The sequence below is a fragment of the Salvelinus alpinus genome, chromosome 3 (assembly GCF_045679555.1).
Source record: "Salvelinus alpinus chromosome 3, SLU_Salpinus.1, whole genome shotgun sequence".
NCBI classification, from domain to species: Eukaryota; Metazoa; Chordata; class Actinopteri; order Salmoniformes; family Salmonidae; genus Salvelinus; species Salvelinus alpinus.
The window spans coordinates 59,995,399-60,014,296 of record NC_092088.1 but is presented as its reverse complement, the minus strand read 5'-3'; the positions used below and the strand labels follow the sequence as shown (position 1 = coordinate 60,014,296).

General features: G+C 40.0%; 1 protein-coding gene across 3 annotated transcripts in view; it reads left to right on the top strand.

Moving 5' to 3' along the window:
• hhat (hedgehog acyltransferase) overlaps window positions 1–18,898 on the top strand; it is a 125,966-nt gene that overhangs the window by 26,210 nt on the left and 80,858 nt on the right. For all 3 annotated transcript variants that reach the window (XM_071393520.1, XM_071393519.1, XM_071393518.1), the window contains one exon: window positions 9,976–10,126. In XM_071393520.1, coding sequence (XP_071249621.1) covers window positions 9,976–10,126 — 151 coding nt within the window. The remainder of the gene's footprint in view (window positions 1–9,975; window positions 10,127–18,898) is intronic.

Below are 18,898 nucleotides of genomic sequence, written 5' to 3'. Positions count from 1 at the left end.
GTGTGTGGAGTAAAGGTGGTCTAGAGTTTTTTTCCCTCCTCTGGTTGCACATGTAACATGCTGGTAGAAATTAGGTCAAACGGATTTAAGTTTCCTGCATTAAAGTCCCCCGGCCACTAGGAGCGCCGCCTCTGGATGAGCGTTTTCCTGTTTGCTTATGGCCGTATACAGCTCATTGAGTGCGGTCTTAGTGCCAGCATCGGTCTGCGGTGGTATATAGACAGCTACGAAAAATATAGATGTGATCCGTCTTGGTAAGTGGTGTGGTCTACAGTTTATCATGAGATACTCTACCTCAGGCGAGCAAAACCTTCTTCTTTAGATTTCATGCACCAGCTGTTGTTTACAAATATACATAGGCCGCCGCCACTTGTCTTACCAGAGGCCGCTGTTCTATCCTGCCGAAAAAGCTTAAAACCCGCCAGCTGTATGTTAATCATGTCGTCGTTCAGCCACGACTTGGTGAAACATAAGATATTAGTTTTTAAATGTCCCGTTGTTAGGATATATGTGCTCGTAATTCATCTATTTTATTATTGATTGATTGTACGTTGGCTAATAGGACCGATGGTAAAGGTAGATTTATAGAGCGACCGATTATGATTTTTCAACGCCGATACTGATTATTGGAGGACCAAGAAAAGCTGATACCGATTAATCTGATTTTTTTATATATATAATAATAATGACAATTACAACAATACTGAATGAACACTTTTATTTTAACTTAATATAATACATAAATAAAATCTATTCAGTCTGAAATAAATAATGAAACATGCTCAATTTGGTTTAAATAATGCAAAAACACAGTGTTGGAGAAGAAAGTAAAAGTGCAATATGTGCCATATAAAAAAAGCTAACGTTTAAGTTCCTTGGTCAGAAAGCTGGTGGTTCAATATTCCCAGTTCTTCAATATTTCCAGTTAAGAAGTTTTAGGTTGTAGTTATTATAGGAATTATGACGCGACGACTATTTCTCTCTACCATTTGTATTTCATATACCTTTGACTTTTGGATGTTCTAACAGGCACTTTAGTATTGCCAGCCTAATCTCAGGAGTTGATAGGCTTGAAGTCATAAACAGCGCTGTGCCTCAAGCATTGCTAAGAGCTGCTGGCAAACGCAGTAAAGTTTGAATTAATGCTTACGAGCCTGCTGCTGCCTACCACCGTGCTCTATCAAATATCAAATCATAGACTTAATTATAATATAATTAACACAGAAATACGAGCCTTTAGTCATTAATATGGTCAAATCCGGAAACTATAATTTTGAAAACAAAACGTTTATTATTTCAGTGAAGTACGGAACCGTTGCGTATTTTATCGAACGGGTGGCAACCCTAAGTCTAAATATTGCTGTTACATTGCACAACCTTCAATGTTAAGTCATAATTATCTCAAATTCTGGGCCAGGCGGCCCAAACTGTTGCATATACCCTGACTCTGCGTGCAATGAACGCAAGAGAAGTGACACAATTTTCCGAGTTAAAATTGCCTGCAAACATGAATTTCTTTCAACTAAATATGCAGGGTTAAAAAAATATACTTCTGTGTATTGATTTTAAGAAAAGCATTGATGGTTAGGTACATTTGTGCAACAATTGTGCTTTTGTTAAATCATTACACATTTGGCGAAGTAGGCTGTGATTCGATGATAAATTAACAGGCACCGCATTGATTAAATGCAATGCAGGACAAGCTAGTTAATCTAGTAATATCAACAACCATGTGTAGTTAACTAGTGATTATGTGAATATTGTTTTTTATAAGATATGTTTTAATGCTAGCTAGCAACTTACCTTGGCTCCTTGCTGCACTCACGTAACAGGTGGTCAGCCTGCCACGCAGTTTCGTCGTGGAATGCAATGTATTTGATTACCAATTGTTATGAAAACTTGAAATCAGCCCTAATTAATCGGCCATGCCTAGTAGATTAATTAATCGGTCGACCTCTAGTAGATTACCCTCTTGGCGTCGGATCCGGACTGTCGTCCACGACATCTCCGTCTTTTCCTCCTGTGAATGATGAGGATGAAGGCCTTGTCGGGTGTCTGGAGTAAATCATTCCAGTCCGACTCGTTGAAGAATTCCTCCAATGCGGGTTGAGTAATCGCTGCCCTGATGTCAAGAAGCTTTTTTCGGTCATAAGACATGGTGGCAGAAACAGTATGTACAAAATAACGAGAGAAAAAACATGCACAATTGGTTACGGGATCGTAAAATGTCCATCTCCTTCGGTGCCATTATTATTGATGTTGACATGTGTCTGTTATTTGAACTCTGTGAAGAATTTATTTTGGGGTCAATTTCTGAGGCTGGTAACTCTAATGAACTTATCATCTGCAGCAGAGGTAACTCTGGGTCTTCCTTTCCTGTGGTGGTCCTCATGAGATCCAGTTTCATCAAAGCGCTTGATGGGTTTTTGTGGCTGCACTTGAACAAACTTTCAAATTTCTTGACATTTTTCAGATTGACTGACCTTCATGTCTTAAAGTAATGATGGACTGTTGTTTCTCTTTGCTTATTTGAGCTGTTCTTGCCATAATATGGTCTTGGTCTTTTACCAAATAGGGTTATTTTTTTATATACCACCCCTACCTTGTCACGACACAACTGATTTGACTCAAAAGAAGGAAAGAAATTCCACAAATTAACTTTTAACAAGGCACACTTGTTAATTGAAATGCATTCCAGGTGACTACCTCATGAAGCTGGTTGAGAGAATGCCAGGAGTGTGCAAAGCTGTCATCACGGCAAAGTGTGGCTACTTTGAACAATCTCAAATATAACATTTTTATTTAAGACCTTTTTGGTTACTATATGATTCCATTTGAGTTATTTGATGTTTTCAATTCTACAATGTAGAAAATAGTAAAAAATAAAGTAAAACCCTGGAATAAGTAGGTGTCCAAACTTTTGATTGGTACTATATATTTTACATTCCCTTTCCCTTTTGTGTATGCTCATTCTCTTCCTCTATTTTCCCTGTTCTTTCTCCTGTCCCTCCCATGAGCGACCATTTTTTGTTTCAATCATGGAAACCTCAAGCTACAAAGCGTTTATAAGTACCCATTTATGTTCTCATTGTGAGGCTATTTATTATTTCCATACTGTTTATAACACCTTTGTGAAAGGCATTTTCAAGCAGATTTAGGGTTGAGATAAGAGCGTAATTCCTTGTAAATTATTTATTGATGTGAATGGGACACTTGCTGGAAATTGAATTAACAGGTGGTTCTCAAGTCTAAATACTGTCCCATATAAATAAATTATACATGCTCCATGTTCAATTGAAATAACCAATGGAACCAGTCAGCAAAACTGTAAGTTTCAAATAGGGCAAAATGTTATTTTTCCTCACATGTTAACCCCAATGCCAATCCACCATAACACAGAAATGATGTTTCCACTGTTCATGAAATATGTAGGCCTATAGTACCAGTCGATATTAAATGAAACGTTGCTGCCCTGCCTGCCTGTGGGGAAAACAACCTGTGGTTAGCTAGGCTACTCCATTGGCTCACAGCAAAGACTTCACCTTTTTCAAATGTAATTTTCTTGTCCGCTTGTTTTATTTTTTTATTTTTTATTTCACCTTTATTTAACCAGGTAGGCAAGTTGAGAACAAGTTCTCATTTACAATTGCGACCTGGCCAAGATAAAGCAAAGCAGTTCGACACATACACCAACACAGAGTTACACATGGAGTAAAACAAACATACAGTCAATAATACAGTAGAAGAATAAGTCTATATACAATGTGAGCAAATGAGGTGAGATAAGGGAGGTAAAGGCAAAAAAAGGCCATGGTGGCGAGGTAAATACAATATAGCAAGTAAAACACTGGAATGGTAGATTTGCAGTGGAAGAATGTGCAAAGTAGAAATAGAAATAATGGGGTGCAAAGGAGCAAAATAAATAAATACAGTAGGGGAAGAGGTAGTTGTTTGGGCTAAATTATAGATGGGCTTTGTACAGGTGCAGTAATCTGTGAGCTGCTCTGACAGCTGGTGCTTAAAGCTAGTGAGGGAGATGAGTGTTTCCAGTTCCAGAGATTTTTGTAGTTCGTTCCAGTCATTGGCAGCAGAGAACTGTAAGGAGAGGCGGCCAAAGGAGGAATTGGCTTTGGGGGTGACCAGAGAGATATACCTGCTGGAGCGCGTGCAACAGGTGGGTGCTGCTATGGTGACCAGCGAGCTGAGATAAGGGGGGACTTTACCTAGCAGGGTCTTGTAGATGACCTGGAGCCAGTGGGTTTGGCACATGGCACTGTGATAGACTGCATCTAATTTATTGAGTAAATTAGTTAATTACAAACTTAAGAAAAGTACAACATGGCTAAAGATGACTTTTTTATTATTATTATTTTTAATATTGCACTTAGATTGTATCTTCCATCAATATTATTGTCTGCATCACTTCCGATCCCCCATATATATATATATATACACTACCGTTCAAAAGTTTGGGGTCACTTAGGAATGTACTTGTTTTTGAAAGAAAAGCTAATTTCTTTATCCATTAATATAACATCAAATTGATCAGAAATACAGTGTAGACTTTGTTAATGTTGTAAATGACTATTGTAGCTGGAAACGTCTGATTTTTAATGGAATATCTGCAAAGGCCCATTATCAGCAACTATTACTCCTGTGTTCCAATGGCACGGTGTGTTAGTTAATCCAAGTTTATCATTTTAAAAGGCTAAATTGATTATTAGAAAACTATTTTGCAATTATGTTAGCACAGCTGAAAACTGTTGCAAAGAAAAAGCCATATCTCAGACTGGCAAATAAAAAGAAAAGATTAAGATGGGCAAAAGAACACAAACACTGGACAGAGGAACTCTGTCACCTCTTCACTGTTGGCATTGAGACTGGTGTTTTGCGGGTACTATTTAATGAAACTGCCAGCTACCAGTTTCATTTAAGGACCAAAAAATGGTGGTCTTTAATGCAGGGCCGACAGACCGCTTCCTTTTTCTCCCTTCCATTTTGCTCTTCCATTTTTGCGGTAATGCTGCAATTTGTTGGTAGTAATTTTGGGTAGAGCAGACATTTCAATATGTTTTAGTTAGCTGCATGTATGACAACTGCCACAGGTCGTATTTATGATATAATTTATGAAGATTATACATTATACTCTTTTTATCAATTAGTATATTTGAGTTTAACTCCAATATTTGTTGTATTATTTGTTCTGTCTTTTCTGGTGGATTAAATTGAAATTGCAACCAACTTTCTTGTTTTAAAAATAGCGATATTTCTGAGATTTCCTTTTCAAATAACTGGAAGTGAGAGGTTGTAATCTGAATAAAGGGAATAATGCCATTCTTGAACATTTGCTAGAGAACCAGTTTGGATTTAAGTATAACTTTTGTATGACTGAAGCCTTTAATGAGAGGTCTAATGCTTTAATATAAAATAATTTATGCCCTCTGAATTCATATTCATGATATAAATAGGCCTGTTTAATTTTGTCTGGCTTGCCGTTCCAAATAAATTGCATATTTTTTTCTTATATAATTAAACAGTTCGCTAGGTGTAGGCAAGACCATAAGCAAATAGGTCAACTGGGATATGACTAAAGAGTTAATCTGGGTGATTTTTTTCCCCACAAATAAAGGTATTTACCTTTCCATGGTAGCGAGATCTTATCTATTTTTGCTAACTTTCTATTAACATTTATTGGAGTGAGATCATTTATTTATTTCGGGATAAGTATACCGAGTATATCCACATCACCATCAGAAAATGTTATTGGTATACTACTACATAGTAAAATTAAAGTTGTATTTTTGTGATTCAATACGTAGTATAGTACACTTATCATCATTTGGTTGTAATCTAGAGAGGTTAGAAAAATAATATAGATCCTCTGAGGCTGTGGAGGGATCCAAGTTGTGGATTTTAAAGAACATGAATCATCAGCGTACAATGACACCGTTGTTTTTAAGCCCTGTATTTCTAATCCCTTAATTTAATTGTTGGATCTGATTTTAATAGCTAACATTTCGATGGCCATAATAAATAGATATGCCGATAGTGGACAACCTTGTTTTACTCCTCTTGACAGACTTAAAACTTTCTGAGAAGTAGCCATTTTTCACCATTTTACACCTAGGATTACTATACATGATTTTAACCCATTTTATAAGAGATTCTCCTAAATTTAAATTTTCCAGGCATTTATATATGAACTTCAGTCGTACTTTATCAAAAGCCTTTTCAAAGTCAGCTATGAATAGCAGGCATGGTTTCCAAGATTTTTCATATTGTTTTCAGTTCTTGCCTTATATTATCTCCAATGTATCGTCCATGTAAAAAAAAAAAAAAAACTGTCTGATTAGAATGAATAATATCAAACAATACCTTGGTGCATTTCTCCCCATATTCCATCCAGTTTGCTTTATTATTATAATATATTACTTAATATTTGTTGAATAAGTTTGTCCATTTCTTTTTGTTTTTCCTCTAACTTATTCTATGGTACAGTTTTTATTGCTATCTTCAGGATCTGTTCTGTTCGACCTTCTATTTCCTTTGTTAGCATGGACTCCTTTGACCTAAATTGCTTTTGTTTTAGAGCTGAGTACTGAATTGCATGGCCTCTAAAGGCACATTTAAAAGTGTCCTATACAGTAAGCGGATTTGCTGTACCTATGTTATGTCTGAAAAATTCAGTTATAAATTCCTCTGTCCTAGTTAAAAACAAGTTATCATCCAATAAGTTATCATCCAATAGGCTTTGATTCAATTTCCAATATCCTCACCCATGTGGAAATTCAGTAAGAGTAATGTATATGCCAATTATCTGATAGTTCGACCGCATTCTCTCCCCTATCAACACTTTTCACTTTTGGTGCCAACGAGAATGACATAAGAAAGTAGCCAAGACGACTAGCTTGATTGAAACTCCTCTATGTATATCTCACTAGGTCAGGATATTTAAGCCTCCATATATCCACTAGTTCCAATATATCCATGACATTCATGATTTCCTTAAGAGCATGAGGGTGATAGTTTGTAGTGTGATTTCCTTTACGGTCTATTGAGGTATTTAAAACAGTATTATAATCTCCCACCATAATAATAGCGTATTGTATTGGTTGTAGGGTTGATCATTTATTATATATATTTTCAAAGAAGCGTGGATCATCATTATTTGGTCCGTAAAGGTTAATGAGCCTGTTATGGTCCTATAACATATTTAAAATCATCCATCTACCTTGCGGATCTGTTTGGACAATTTGCACATTCGGATCAAAGTTACTGTTAATTAATATCACCCCTTTTGTGTTTCTTTGCCAATGGGTGAAGTATATCCCCCCCCCCCCAATTGTTGAATGAGTTTCCTGTAAACAATATATATTATATTCCTAAAGATGACTTTTTAACATTGCCTGCTCCTGGACATTCTCACTACTTCGAAAAATGTAAAATTGTAGGGATTCCCTCATGCCCCTTTTCATGACGGTGCTAGCAGCCACGTGATTGTAAGCTAGCTACCGACTGGAACATTAAGCTAGCCAACAACACAAACAAACGGACTATACAGCTACAAGTAGTGAGTGGAGTAACAAACAAACTATACTAAACAAGTGAAATGTCTTACCTGTGATGAAATGTTTTCCACACGCATACAAGTCACATAATAAGCTGTATGGATTCACTCTGTGTGCAATAATAGTGTTGAACATGATTTTTGAATGACTACCTGATCTCTCTACCCCACATACAATTATCTGTAAGGTCCGTCAGTCGAGCAGTGAATTTCAAGCACAGATTCAACCACAAAGACCAGGGAGGTTTTCCAGTGCCTCACAAAAAAAGGCAGCTATTGATAGATGGGTAAAAAAGCAGACATTGAAAATACCTTTGAGGATGGTGAAGTTATTAATTACACTTTGGATGGTGTATCAATTCAAACAGTCACTACATACATACAGGCGTCCTTCCTAACTCGGTTGCCGGAGAGAAGTAAACCGCTCAGAGATTTCACCATGAGGCCATTACAAACTGTGTAATGGCTGTGATAGGAGAAAACATTGTAGTTACTTCACAATACAAACATAAATGACAGAGAGAAAAGAAGGAAGCTTGTACAGAATAACAATATTCTAGAACAGGCATGTTTGCAATAAGGCACAAAAGTAAAACTGCAAAAAACGTGTCCAAGCAATTCACTTTTTGTCCTGAATACAAAGTGTTATGTTTGGGGCAAATCCAATACAACGCATTACTGAGTACCACTTCATAATTTCTTGCATGGTTGTGGCTGCATCATGTTATGGGTATGCTTGTAATCGTTAAGGACTGGGGAGTTTTTCAGGATAGAAATAAACTGAATGAAGCTAAGCACATGCAAAATCCTAGAGGAAAGCTTGATTCAGTCTGCATTCCACCAGGCACTGGCAGATAAATTCACCTTGCAGCAGGACAATAACCTAAAACACTATGCCAAATCTACATTGGAGTGGCTGAGTTATAGTTTTCACTTAAATCTGCTAGAAAGTCTATGGAAAGATCTGAAAATGGTTGTCTAGCAATGATCAACAACCAATTTTACAGAGCTTGAAGAATTTTGAAAAGAATAATGGGCAAATGTTGCACAATCCAGGTGTGGAAAGCTCTTAGAGACTTACCCAGAAAGACACAGTTGTAATCGCTGCCAAAAGTGATTCTAACATGTATTTACTCAGGGGGTTGAATACTGATCTAATCAAGATATATTAGTGTTTTATTGTTCATTCATGTTTTACAAATGTTAGAATTTTACTTCCACTTTGACAGAGTATTTTGTGTATATCGTTGACAAAAAATGACAATTAAATCTATTTGAATCCCACTTTGTAACACAACAAAATGTGGAAAAAGCCCAAGGGGTGTGACTACTTTCTTAAGGCACTGTATATATTGCCCACAGTTTGGGAACCACTGCCCTAGAGGCACCAATTCATCCAACTTTAGAGAGCCTTATGAAATATGAATATGCACAGATCTCTTTCTCGTCACCATCATCAGTTGTAGGGTCTCTGTACTGAAACTGTAACTCATCTTGCCATAATATGTAGACCTGTACTGTAACATTCCACCCATATCTCTTTGGCTGCGTTCCAATAGTCTTATTTCACAGGGTTTGGGTTGATTTTGTTTCAACTAAACGTTATTTAGGATAATGTATTTCAATTGATGAATTTCTTTTTTTATTCAGGGCACAAATGACTTTTGCATAAATCATTAATGGATGTCAGTAAGAGACTTGCATGGAAATTTGACTCTCAAATATTGCCTTTATTGAATACCAATTCACCAACATTTACTTTATTTATGATACTTGAGGTGTTAACTTAATGTACAGTACAATATGTCATATAAGCTGATCCTGGCAGTTAATGTGTATTTTGGTTTATTTCAATCAAACCTACATTGCAGTTTTTACACAGTAGAATATAAACATTACCTTTCTTCCAGTGGACTAGGAAAAAGGGCAGAATAAGACGTGTGCACAATTCAGAGTGGGAGATTGGAAAGGTAAGGGAGCAGATTGCAAGTAGTTAGAATACCACCTTGGGGCAGTAGATACTATAAACAAGGCTTCATCTCGCTCCCTCCTTACCTATATATCTGTCTCTACCTCCCTCAGGCAGGCTGGCCCTGGCATTAATCCAGTTGTTCTATGTACTGTATATACTAAGTACATAGTGCTGTCACTATACAGTATGTGCTAAAGCAGGGTTTCCCAAACTCGGTCCTGGGGACCCCAAGGGGTGTATGTTTTGGTTTTTGCCCTAGCACTACACAGCTGATTCAAATAATCAACTAATCATCAAGCTTTGATCATTTAAATCAGCATTGGAGTATTAGGGCAAAAAACAAAACGTGAGGTCCCAAGGGCCAAGTTTGGCAAACACTGTGCTAAGGCTTCATCCCTCTCCTACCCATTTCTCTCTCTTGCTCTACCTCCCTCAGGTGGGCTGGCCCTGGCATTAGTCCAGTTCTTCTATGTGAAGTACCTGGTTCTGTTTGGTGTTCCGTCTCTGCTAGCTGGAATGGATGGGCTGGCCCCCCCGAAGCTACCACGCTGTGTCAGCATTATGCACAGTTTCACAGGAATGTGGAGGTGAGGCTGGAACACACACACACACGCACACACACACACACACACACACACACACACACACACACACACACACACACACACACACACACACACACACACGCACACACACACACACACACACACACACACACACACACACACACACACACACACACACACACAGGCGCACACAATCTATTTTAAGTCAGATCATTGCTGCTCTTGAGATGAGGCTGTAGTAGGATCTTAATTTAAGACTGTTTGCTACAGCAGGAAAATAATCTGCAATAGGAAATGTGAATTATTTAGTGGATTTTATAATTAATGGACATTTGTAGGGGTTGATTAAAAAAAACCATTGGAAGGGAAAATCAAGTCTTAAATTTCAGTGGAAATTACAAACTTCAGAAGCCTTTTTAAAACCTCAAATACACTATAAGTTTAAAATGTCCTGCATTGCAAGAAAGTTCTCCAGCAACAGAGTGATCAAATGAAGATCCTACATTTGTATACAACCAGTGCCTTTTTATCTTGGCCTGCAACAGAACGAGCCAAGATGGTCAGTTTAAGGGTCTGTCTGTGTGCGCATGCTTGCGTGTGTGTTTTGAGATGCAGTTTCTACTGCGTCAGCAGGTAAGCTTGATATGGCTTGCTAGATCCATTGTAGGCATCAAACAAGCCAATCCGTCTCATTTGATTACAAAGCTGATGTAAGTGCTGTGCCAAACTTTTACTACAGGTGGCAGAGTAGCCTAAGTATGTCAACCAATTGAAAGTCTTGGGAATTTCATCTGAATAGAACACACAATGCTCATCAATGCATTTGACATATTACATAAGTCTTTAATAATGTGTAAAAATGCCATATTTGATGGCTGGGTCATGATGGCCTGGTTCATGTCCTATTTTTACTTTAGGCTGACAAAGACCGTGTAGGCTGAGTGGCTGACCTTGGGTTGTTGTTAAAAGGCTTTAATGGGAAGCATGTAGCAGGTCTTATGTTGGCTTTCATGTCGAAACCATTGGTGTTCTCTTAGATTCAGTGATCTCTTACACTGGCGGGAGTTCTTGTTCGAGAAGTAATGGGGAAATGCTTCTGTTCTTTTATTAACTTGGTCTCAGGTGAGAAAGCTGTAAAAAAAAAAAAAAAAAAAACCTTATTAATATATGTATTAATAAAGAGGTTTTTTTTTTACAGCTTTTATTTGTCATAGATTGGCAAAAATGTCTAAACCTTTTGCTTCGTCAATATGTGGTATTGTGTGTAGATTAATGAGGGAAAAAACTATTTAATCCATTTTATAATAAGGCTGGAACGTAATAACATTTGGAGAAAGTCAAGGGGTCTGAATACTTTCCGAATGTACTGTATGTACACTACCGGTCAAAGGTTTTAGAACACCTACTCATTCAAGGGTTTTTCTTTTATGTTTACTATTTTCTACATATTCCTACATATGCTGAGCACTTTTTGGCTGTTTTTCATTCACTCCTTAGGTCCTACTCATCCCAAACCATCTCAATTGGGTTGAGGTCGGTGGGATTGTGGAGGCCAGGTCATCTGATGCAGCACTCCATCACTCTCCTTCATGGTAAAATAGCCCTTACACAGCCTGAAGGTGTGTTGGGTCATTGTCCTGTTGAATAACATAATTATAGTCCAACTAAGCCCAAACCAGATGGGATGGCGTATCGCTTCAGAATGCTGTGGTAGCCATGCTGGTTAAGTGTGCCTTGAATTCAAAATAAATCACAGACCGTGTCACCAGCAAAGCACCCTCACACCCCCACACCATCACACCACCTCCTCCATGCTTTACGGTGGGAAATACACATGCGAGATCATCCCTTCACTCACGCCACGTCTCACAAAGACACGGCGGTTGGAACCAAAAATCTCCAATTTGGACTCCAGACCAAAGGACACATTTCCACCGGTCTGATGTCCATAGCTTGTATTTCTTGGCCCAAGCAAGTCTCATCTTCTTATTGGTGTCCTTTAGTAGTGGTTTCTTTGCAGCAATTTGACCATGAAGGCCTTATTTCACACCGTCTCCTCTGAACAGTTGATGTTGAGATATGTCTATTACTTTAACTCTGTGAAGGATTTATTGGGTCTGCAATTTCTGACACTGGTAACTCTAATGAACTTATCCTCTGCAGCAGAGCTAACTCTGGGTCTTCCATTCCTGTGGCGGACCTCATGAGAGCCAGTTTCATCATATTGTTTGATGGGTTTTGTGACTGCACTTGAAGAAACTTTCAAAGTTCTTGAAATGTTCCGTATTGACTGACCATGTCTTAAAGTAATGATGGACTGTTGTTTCTCTTTGCTTATTTTAGCTGTTCTTGCCATAATATGGACTTGGTCTTTTATCAAATAGGGCTATCTTCTTTTATACCCCCCCCCCAACTTGTCACAACACAACTGATTTGGCTCAAACGCGTTAAGAAGGAAAGAAATTCCACAAATTCACTTTTAACGAAGCACACCAATTGCAATGCATTCCAGGTGACTACCTTATGAAGCTGGTTGTGAGAATGCCGAGAGTTTGCAAAGCTGTCATCAAGGCAAAGGGTGGCTATTTTGAACAGTCTCAAATATGAAATGTATTTAGATTTGTTTAAGACTTTTTTGGTTATTACTTGATTCCATGTGTTATTTCATAGTTTTGATGTCTTCACTATTATTCTACAATGTAGTAAATAGTACAAATAAAAATTAAAAAAACATTAAATTACCGGTAGTGTATATGAGACAGTTTTGTCGTTACTCAAAAGACCGTTGATTGGGACCTAAATCACCTTACCCTAAGCACCATGTCAACCCCAAGCATGTGTAGTATTACAACAGCTAATACTGGTGTTGTCGTCATTAGGTTCTGTACTTTTTCCAGGCCAGGTCACTTGGTAAGAACAAACTGTCTCTACACATATAGGGCACACCAAGAACTCACATTTGATCAACTCGCTGCAACAAGATCACTCTCATTGTAGGATGCTTAGGGTTTCTAATGTAATGTGTTTTGGATTACAACGTCCATTTCTTTATTACAGTTTTCTTATCTGAGAGCAAGGTTGTAAAACAAAGTAAGTGTTTCCTTCAACTTTGTTATAAGCAGCAGTGCTAATAACATACTACAATACACCTCACAGCGATGGAACACAGTAGTGATGGGGGGGAAAAATCAATAGTTACGTATCCGGATATTATTTCTGATGATATATTGTATCGTTTGACAATCTCTATTATTTTTGCGCTAGTTGGCTGTACCTGCACCAAAACTCCAGTATTTTTCCTTCATAGCTTGTTCTCCATCTTCTTTTTAAATAGGTAGCCAATTTGTTTTAATAAGCAGTTTTATTTCCATGCCTGATCAAAACTTCTCATTGCTCTCTTGCAGACATATGGTGAGCAATATGTTTAGAACATTGAATCGCAATAAAATCACAGTATCGAATCACAATACATATAGAATCGTGAGAATTGCAATGCATAACGTATCCGTGCCTAAGTGTCGTGATAATGTCGTATCATAAGGTCCCTGGCAATTCCCAGCCTTAGAAGACAGCTGGGTTACAACTTATTAAAATACCCCTCGGTGGAAAACCATCTCTCAAACCCTCTTTCTTACCCTGGGGCATAGACACAAGCTTTACAACTCCCCAGCCCCAGCAGACACTTGACTGCCCATCAACACCTTTGACTCTGCCTACCTGCATCTCCTGAGGGCGCCTGTCCAATAGGCAGGTGGGCCCGGACAAGTAGAAAAGCACAATCCAGACCAATCCGGGCTCAGTTTTCAGCAAGCAGTGGCAGATCAAGGAGCTCTCCCATAAATCTCTGCCTTCCACGCCAACAGCTGGGCCACAGCCCATGGATCTTCCTTCTGTCTGGTTCTACTGTAAGCTATCTGATAGCCATTTCTGCCATAGGCCTTAAGATGGCCAGTGTTGTCATTGTTATGCAACCTAAGATGGCCACCCCCATGGCCTTATGCAACATGGCTTCTGTTTACATATTACCATTATTAGCCACATAGCATGCTAACTTGCTACCGCTAATGGTTCTGGTTATATTATTGCTATGTTAGCCCATGGCCTTTGGCCTGCTTGCCTGCTAAGTTATTACCTACGCTAGTTGGCCTTGTATATATTGTGCGCGATGTTTATTATATTAGCCCATTGCTAACACCTTATAGCTACTATTGTATACACTATATTGGTATACTGTGTGCTGCGTTTGCTATAATAGCCATAATACCATTAGACTCATTAACATTAGTTGCCCTGTGTATATATTGTGTTAAGCCTAATAGGATGCTATGCTTATACCTGATGTATGCTTTGCCATGTTTTTTTGCTGCTATTCCATTTTGTTGGTCACATACACATGGTTAGCAGATGTTATTGCGAGTGTAGCGAACTACCTAATACGCACAAATCTAAGTAAAGGGATGGAATAAGAATATGTACATATAAATATATGGATGAGCAATGACTGAGTGGCATAGATGCAACAGATGGTATAAAATACAGTATTTACAAATGGGATGAGTAATGCAAGATATGTAAACATTATTGAAGTGACTAGTGATCCATTTATTAAAGTGGCCAATGATTTCAAGTCTGTATGTAGGCAGCAGCCTCTCTGTGTTAGTGATGGCTGTTTAGCAGTCTGATGGCCTTGGAAGATGTTTTTTAGTCTCTCGGTCCCAGCTTTGATGCACCTGTATTGACCTCGCCTTCTGGATGGTAGCGGGGTGAACAGGCAGTGGCTCGGGTGGTTGTTGTCCTTGATGATCTTTTTGGCCTTCCTGTGACATCAGGTGCTGTAGGTGTCCTGGAGGGCAGGTAGTGTTCCCCCGGTGATGCGTTGTGTAGACCGCACCACCCTCTGGAGAGCCCTGCGGTTGTGGGTGGTGCAGTTGCCGTATCAGACGGTGATACAGCCCGACAGGATGCTCTCAACTGTGCATCTGTAAAAGTTTGTGAGTTTTAGGTGACAAGCTAAATTTCTTCAGCCTCCTGAAGTTGAAGAGGTGCTGTTGCACCTTCACCGCACTGTCTGTGTGGGTGGACCATTTCAGTTTGTCCATGATGTGTACGCCAAGGAACTTAACTTTCTACCTTCTCCACTGCTGTCCCTTCGATGTCGATAGGGGGGTGTTTCCTGAAGTCCACGATCATCTCCTTTGTTTTGTTGACGTTGAGTGAGAGGTTATTTTTCCTGACACCACACGCCAAGTGCCCGCACTTTCTCCCTGTAGGCTGTCGTTGTTGTTGGTGATCAACCCTACTACGGTTGTGTCGTCTGCAAACTTGATGATCGAGTTGGAGGCATGCATGGCTACGCAGTCATTGGTGAACAAGGAGTACAGGAGGGGGCTGAGCACGCACCCTTGTGGGGCCCCAGTGTTGAGGATCAGTGAAGTGGAGATGTTATTTCCGACCTTCACCCCTTGTGGGTGGCCGTCAGGAAGTCCAGGACCGAATTGCACAGGGTGGGTTGAGACCCAGGGCCTCAAGCTTAATGATTAGCTTGGAGGGTACTATGGTGTTGAATGCTGAGCTGTAGTCAATGAACAGTATTCTTACATAGGTATTCCTCTTGTCTAGATGGGATAGGGCAGTGAGCAGGCGATTGCATCATCTGTGGACCTATTGGGGGCGGTAAGCAAATTGAATTAGGTCAAGGGTGACAGGTAAGGTGGAGGTGATACGATTCTTGAGTAGTCGCTCATTGCACTTCATGATGACAGAAGTGAGTTATTTTGTCATTTAGTTCGGTTACCTTTGCTTTCTTGGGTACAAGAAGAATGGTGGCCATCTTGAAGCATGTGGGGACAGCAGACTGGGATAGGGATATGTCCGTAAACACACCAGCCAGCTGGTCTGCTCATGCTCTGAGGACGCGGCTCGGGATGCCGTCTGGGCTGGCAGCCTTGCGAGGGTTAACATGTTTAAATGTTTGCAGACGACGCAACAGTAGTAGGCTTGATTACCAACAACGATGAGATAGCCTACAGGGAGGAGGTGAGGGCTCTCGGAGTGTGTTGTCAGGAAAACAACCTCTCACTCAACGTCAACAAAACAAAGGAGATGATCGTGGACTTCAGGAAACAGCATAGTGAGCACCCCCCTATCCACATCCATGGGACAGCAGTAGTGAAGGTGGAAAGTTTTCATTTCCTTGGCGTACATATCACTGACAAACTGAAATGGTCCACCCACACAGATGGTGTGGTGAAGAATGTACAACAGCACCTCTTCAACAGGAGGCTGAAGAAATTTGGCTTGTCACCTAAAACCCTCACACACTTTTACAGATGCACAATTGAGAGCATCCTGTTGGGCTGTATCACCGCCTGGTACAGCAACTGCACCACCCAGAACCGTTCTGCACAACGCATCACTGGGTTGTAAACTACCTGCCCTCCAGGATACCTACAGAACCCGATGTCACAGGAAGACCAAAGAGATCATCAGGGACATCAACCACCCGAGCCACTGCCTGTTCACCCTGCTATCATCCATGAGGCGAGGTCAGTACATGTGCATCAAAGCTGGGACCGAGAGACTGAAAAACAGCTTCTATCACAAGGCCATCAGACTGTTAAACAGCCATCACTAGCATAAAGAGGCTGCTGCCTACATACAGACTTGAAATCATTGGCCACTTAAATAAATGGATCACTAGCCACTATAATAATTCCACTTTTTAATAATGTTTACATATCTTGCGTTACTCTTCTCATATGTATATACTGTATTTTATACTATCTATTGCATCTTAGCCTATGTCGCTCTGACATTGCTCATTCATATATTTATATATTGTTATTCCATTCCTTTACTTACATTTGTGTATTATGAATTTGTTGTGGAATTGTTAGATATTACTTGTTAGATATTGTTGCACTGTCCGAACTAGAAGCACCATCATTTCGCTACACTCGCAATAACATCTGGTAACCATGTGTATGTGACCAATAACATTTTATTAAATACATTACCCTTTCGTTCCATTACAGAAACCACTTCTACTAGTCCCCTCTTGCTATGTTGGTGTGTGTGTTTTGTACATCTGTCGTCTACTGGTCATTACCACGCCTTCTAATTGAGGCGCAGGGACGTTTGTACCTATATTTAAGCGGCACCTCTTTCGGAGACCAACACTAATTGGTGGCGCTATTTCCATGGTCCTTCAAACCGGATAAGGAAGTATACTATGGCGAGATGATGAACTGACTCAGCTCTAGAGATGCCTGGCCTGCCTCAGTGGGAGAACTACCTCCACCAGCAAGAAGGACACGAACCGTCCCAACTCCTGCTGGACAGCGTGGCTTTATGGGCATCATGAGCACCTTGTCCCTCACCTCCCGCTCCATCCATGCTAATGAAGGGTTGGCATCATGGAGCGACGAGCCTCTGTCCGAGTCTGGTGCCTTACAGCTACCAGACCCTGTTATATGGTGTTACGGTCCTCAAGTTCTAATGGAAGTTTGATTTACTTTATCTTGCCCCTCAGCTCCTGCCGTGCGCGTTTCTGATTCAGAACTGACAGATTTATTGGCACTTCCACTTCAGGTAAACACAGGCAAATTAAATGTACGTATAGTAGACACGAAAGGAGGGGATAGTGGGTGAAGATAAGGGGCTGGGGGAGAGGAGGGAGTTGCGATGCTCCTCCGTGAAAAATTAGCCCTTAAAGGATACTGATGGCTACAGGAAATGTAAGATTTGGCCGGTGGCTCGGCTCGGGTTCTGTGGTGTCTAACATGGTTTTGGCTGCTGGTGTTGACACTGACGCTGTCCTGCCCCCGGTCTTGGCACGGACTCCCATCCCAACAACATCTATCCAACTGTTCACTACTGAGCTCCGGTCACCTGAAATAGAAAGGGAATATTGGAGTCAGAAGGGATTTTTGTAATGTCATAGGATACTAGAGTCGGTGCATGTGCATGCATGCTTGTGCACGTTCCAATGTGTAATAGCTGACCAGGCTCCAAGATACTCTGCTGTCTGCCACAGGCACCAAGTGTGGTGTTAAGTTAAGTGAATGATTTGTCTAATATGTCTGCATTTAGTTGAGCAAGCTGCTGAATCTGAGCCATGAATTACCTTGGACAGGTTTATCTGGCAAGCCTCTCTTTCTGTTTGATAAACAGATGGAGGTAATGATGGGGATTTGATGAGAGAGAGAGAGAGAGAGAGCAATGCAGCTTCCCTACAGTATGCCAGTCCCCTGATTGCCTATTAATTCACTGACACTGAAGACCGGTTGTGCTGACTCTTACCTTTGTCGTGCTCGTGCACACGCACACACTTGCTTGCACACGCCAGTGGTGTAATTAGGCCTGGGCTTGATCCAGCACCTATGTGAGTTTCCATAACCACACATCACTTGCGCTATGCAGTATAATTTTGTTTTACTGACACATTTTTATGACAAAAATAAACAATACAATATAATGCGCTAGGCAGTAGCAGGCACTGCAAGAAGCGCCTGGAGGGACACAGTGCCTGCTGGTCAAGATTTCACAACGCAGTGGACCGCTCACATCACGTGACCCCTCCCCCACAGATGTTCTTAATTTTTCTACACTCAATATATTTAACCCTGTTTTAAAATTAGCAATGTTGAGGTGGTAGAACTGACAAAATTAATCAGAGAGGTCTTATAACCTATTCCATTCTACTAGTAAACATGCTTGGCTCATGTCTGTTATTTCCATATAGGCTATGTAACTATTTGTAAAAAACTGCCCATTATTAAATTGGTGAAATTA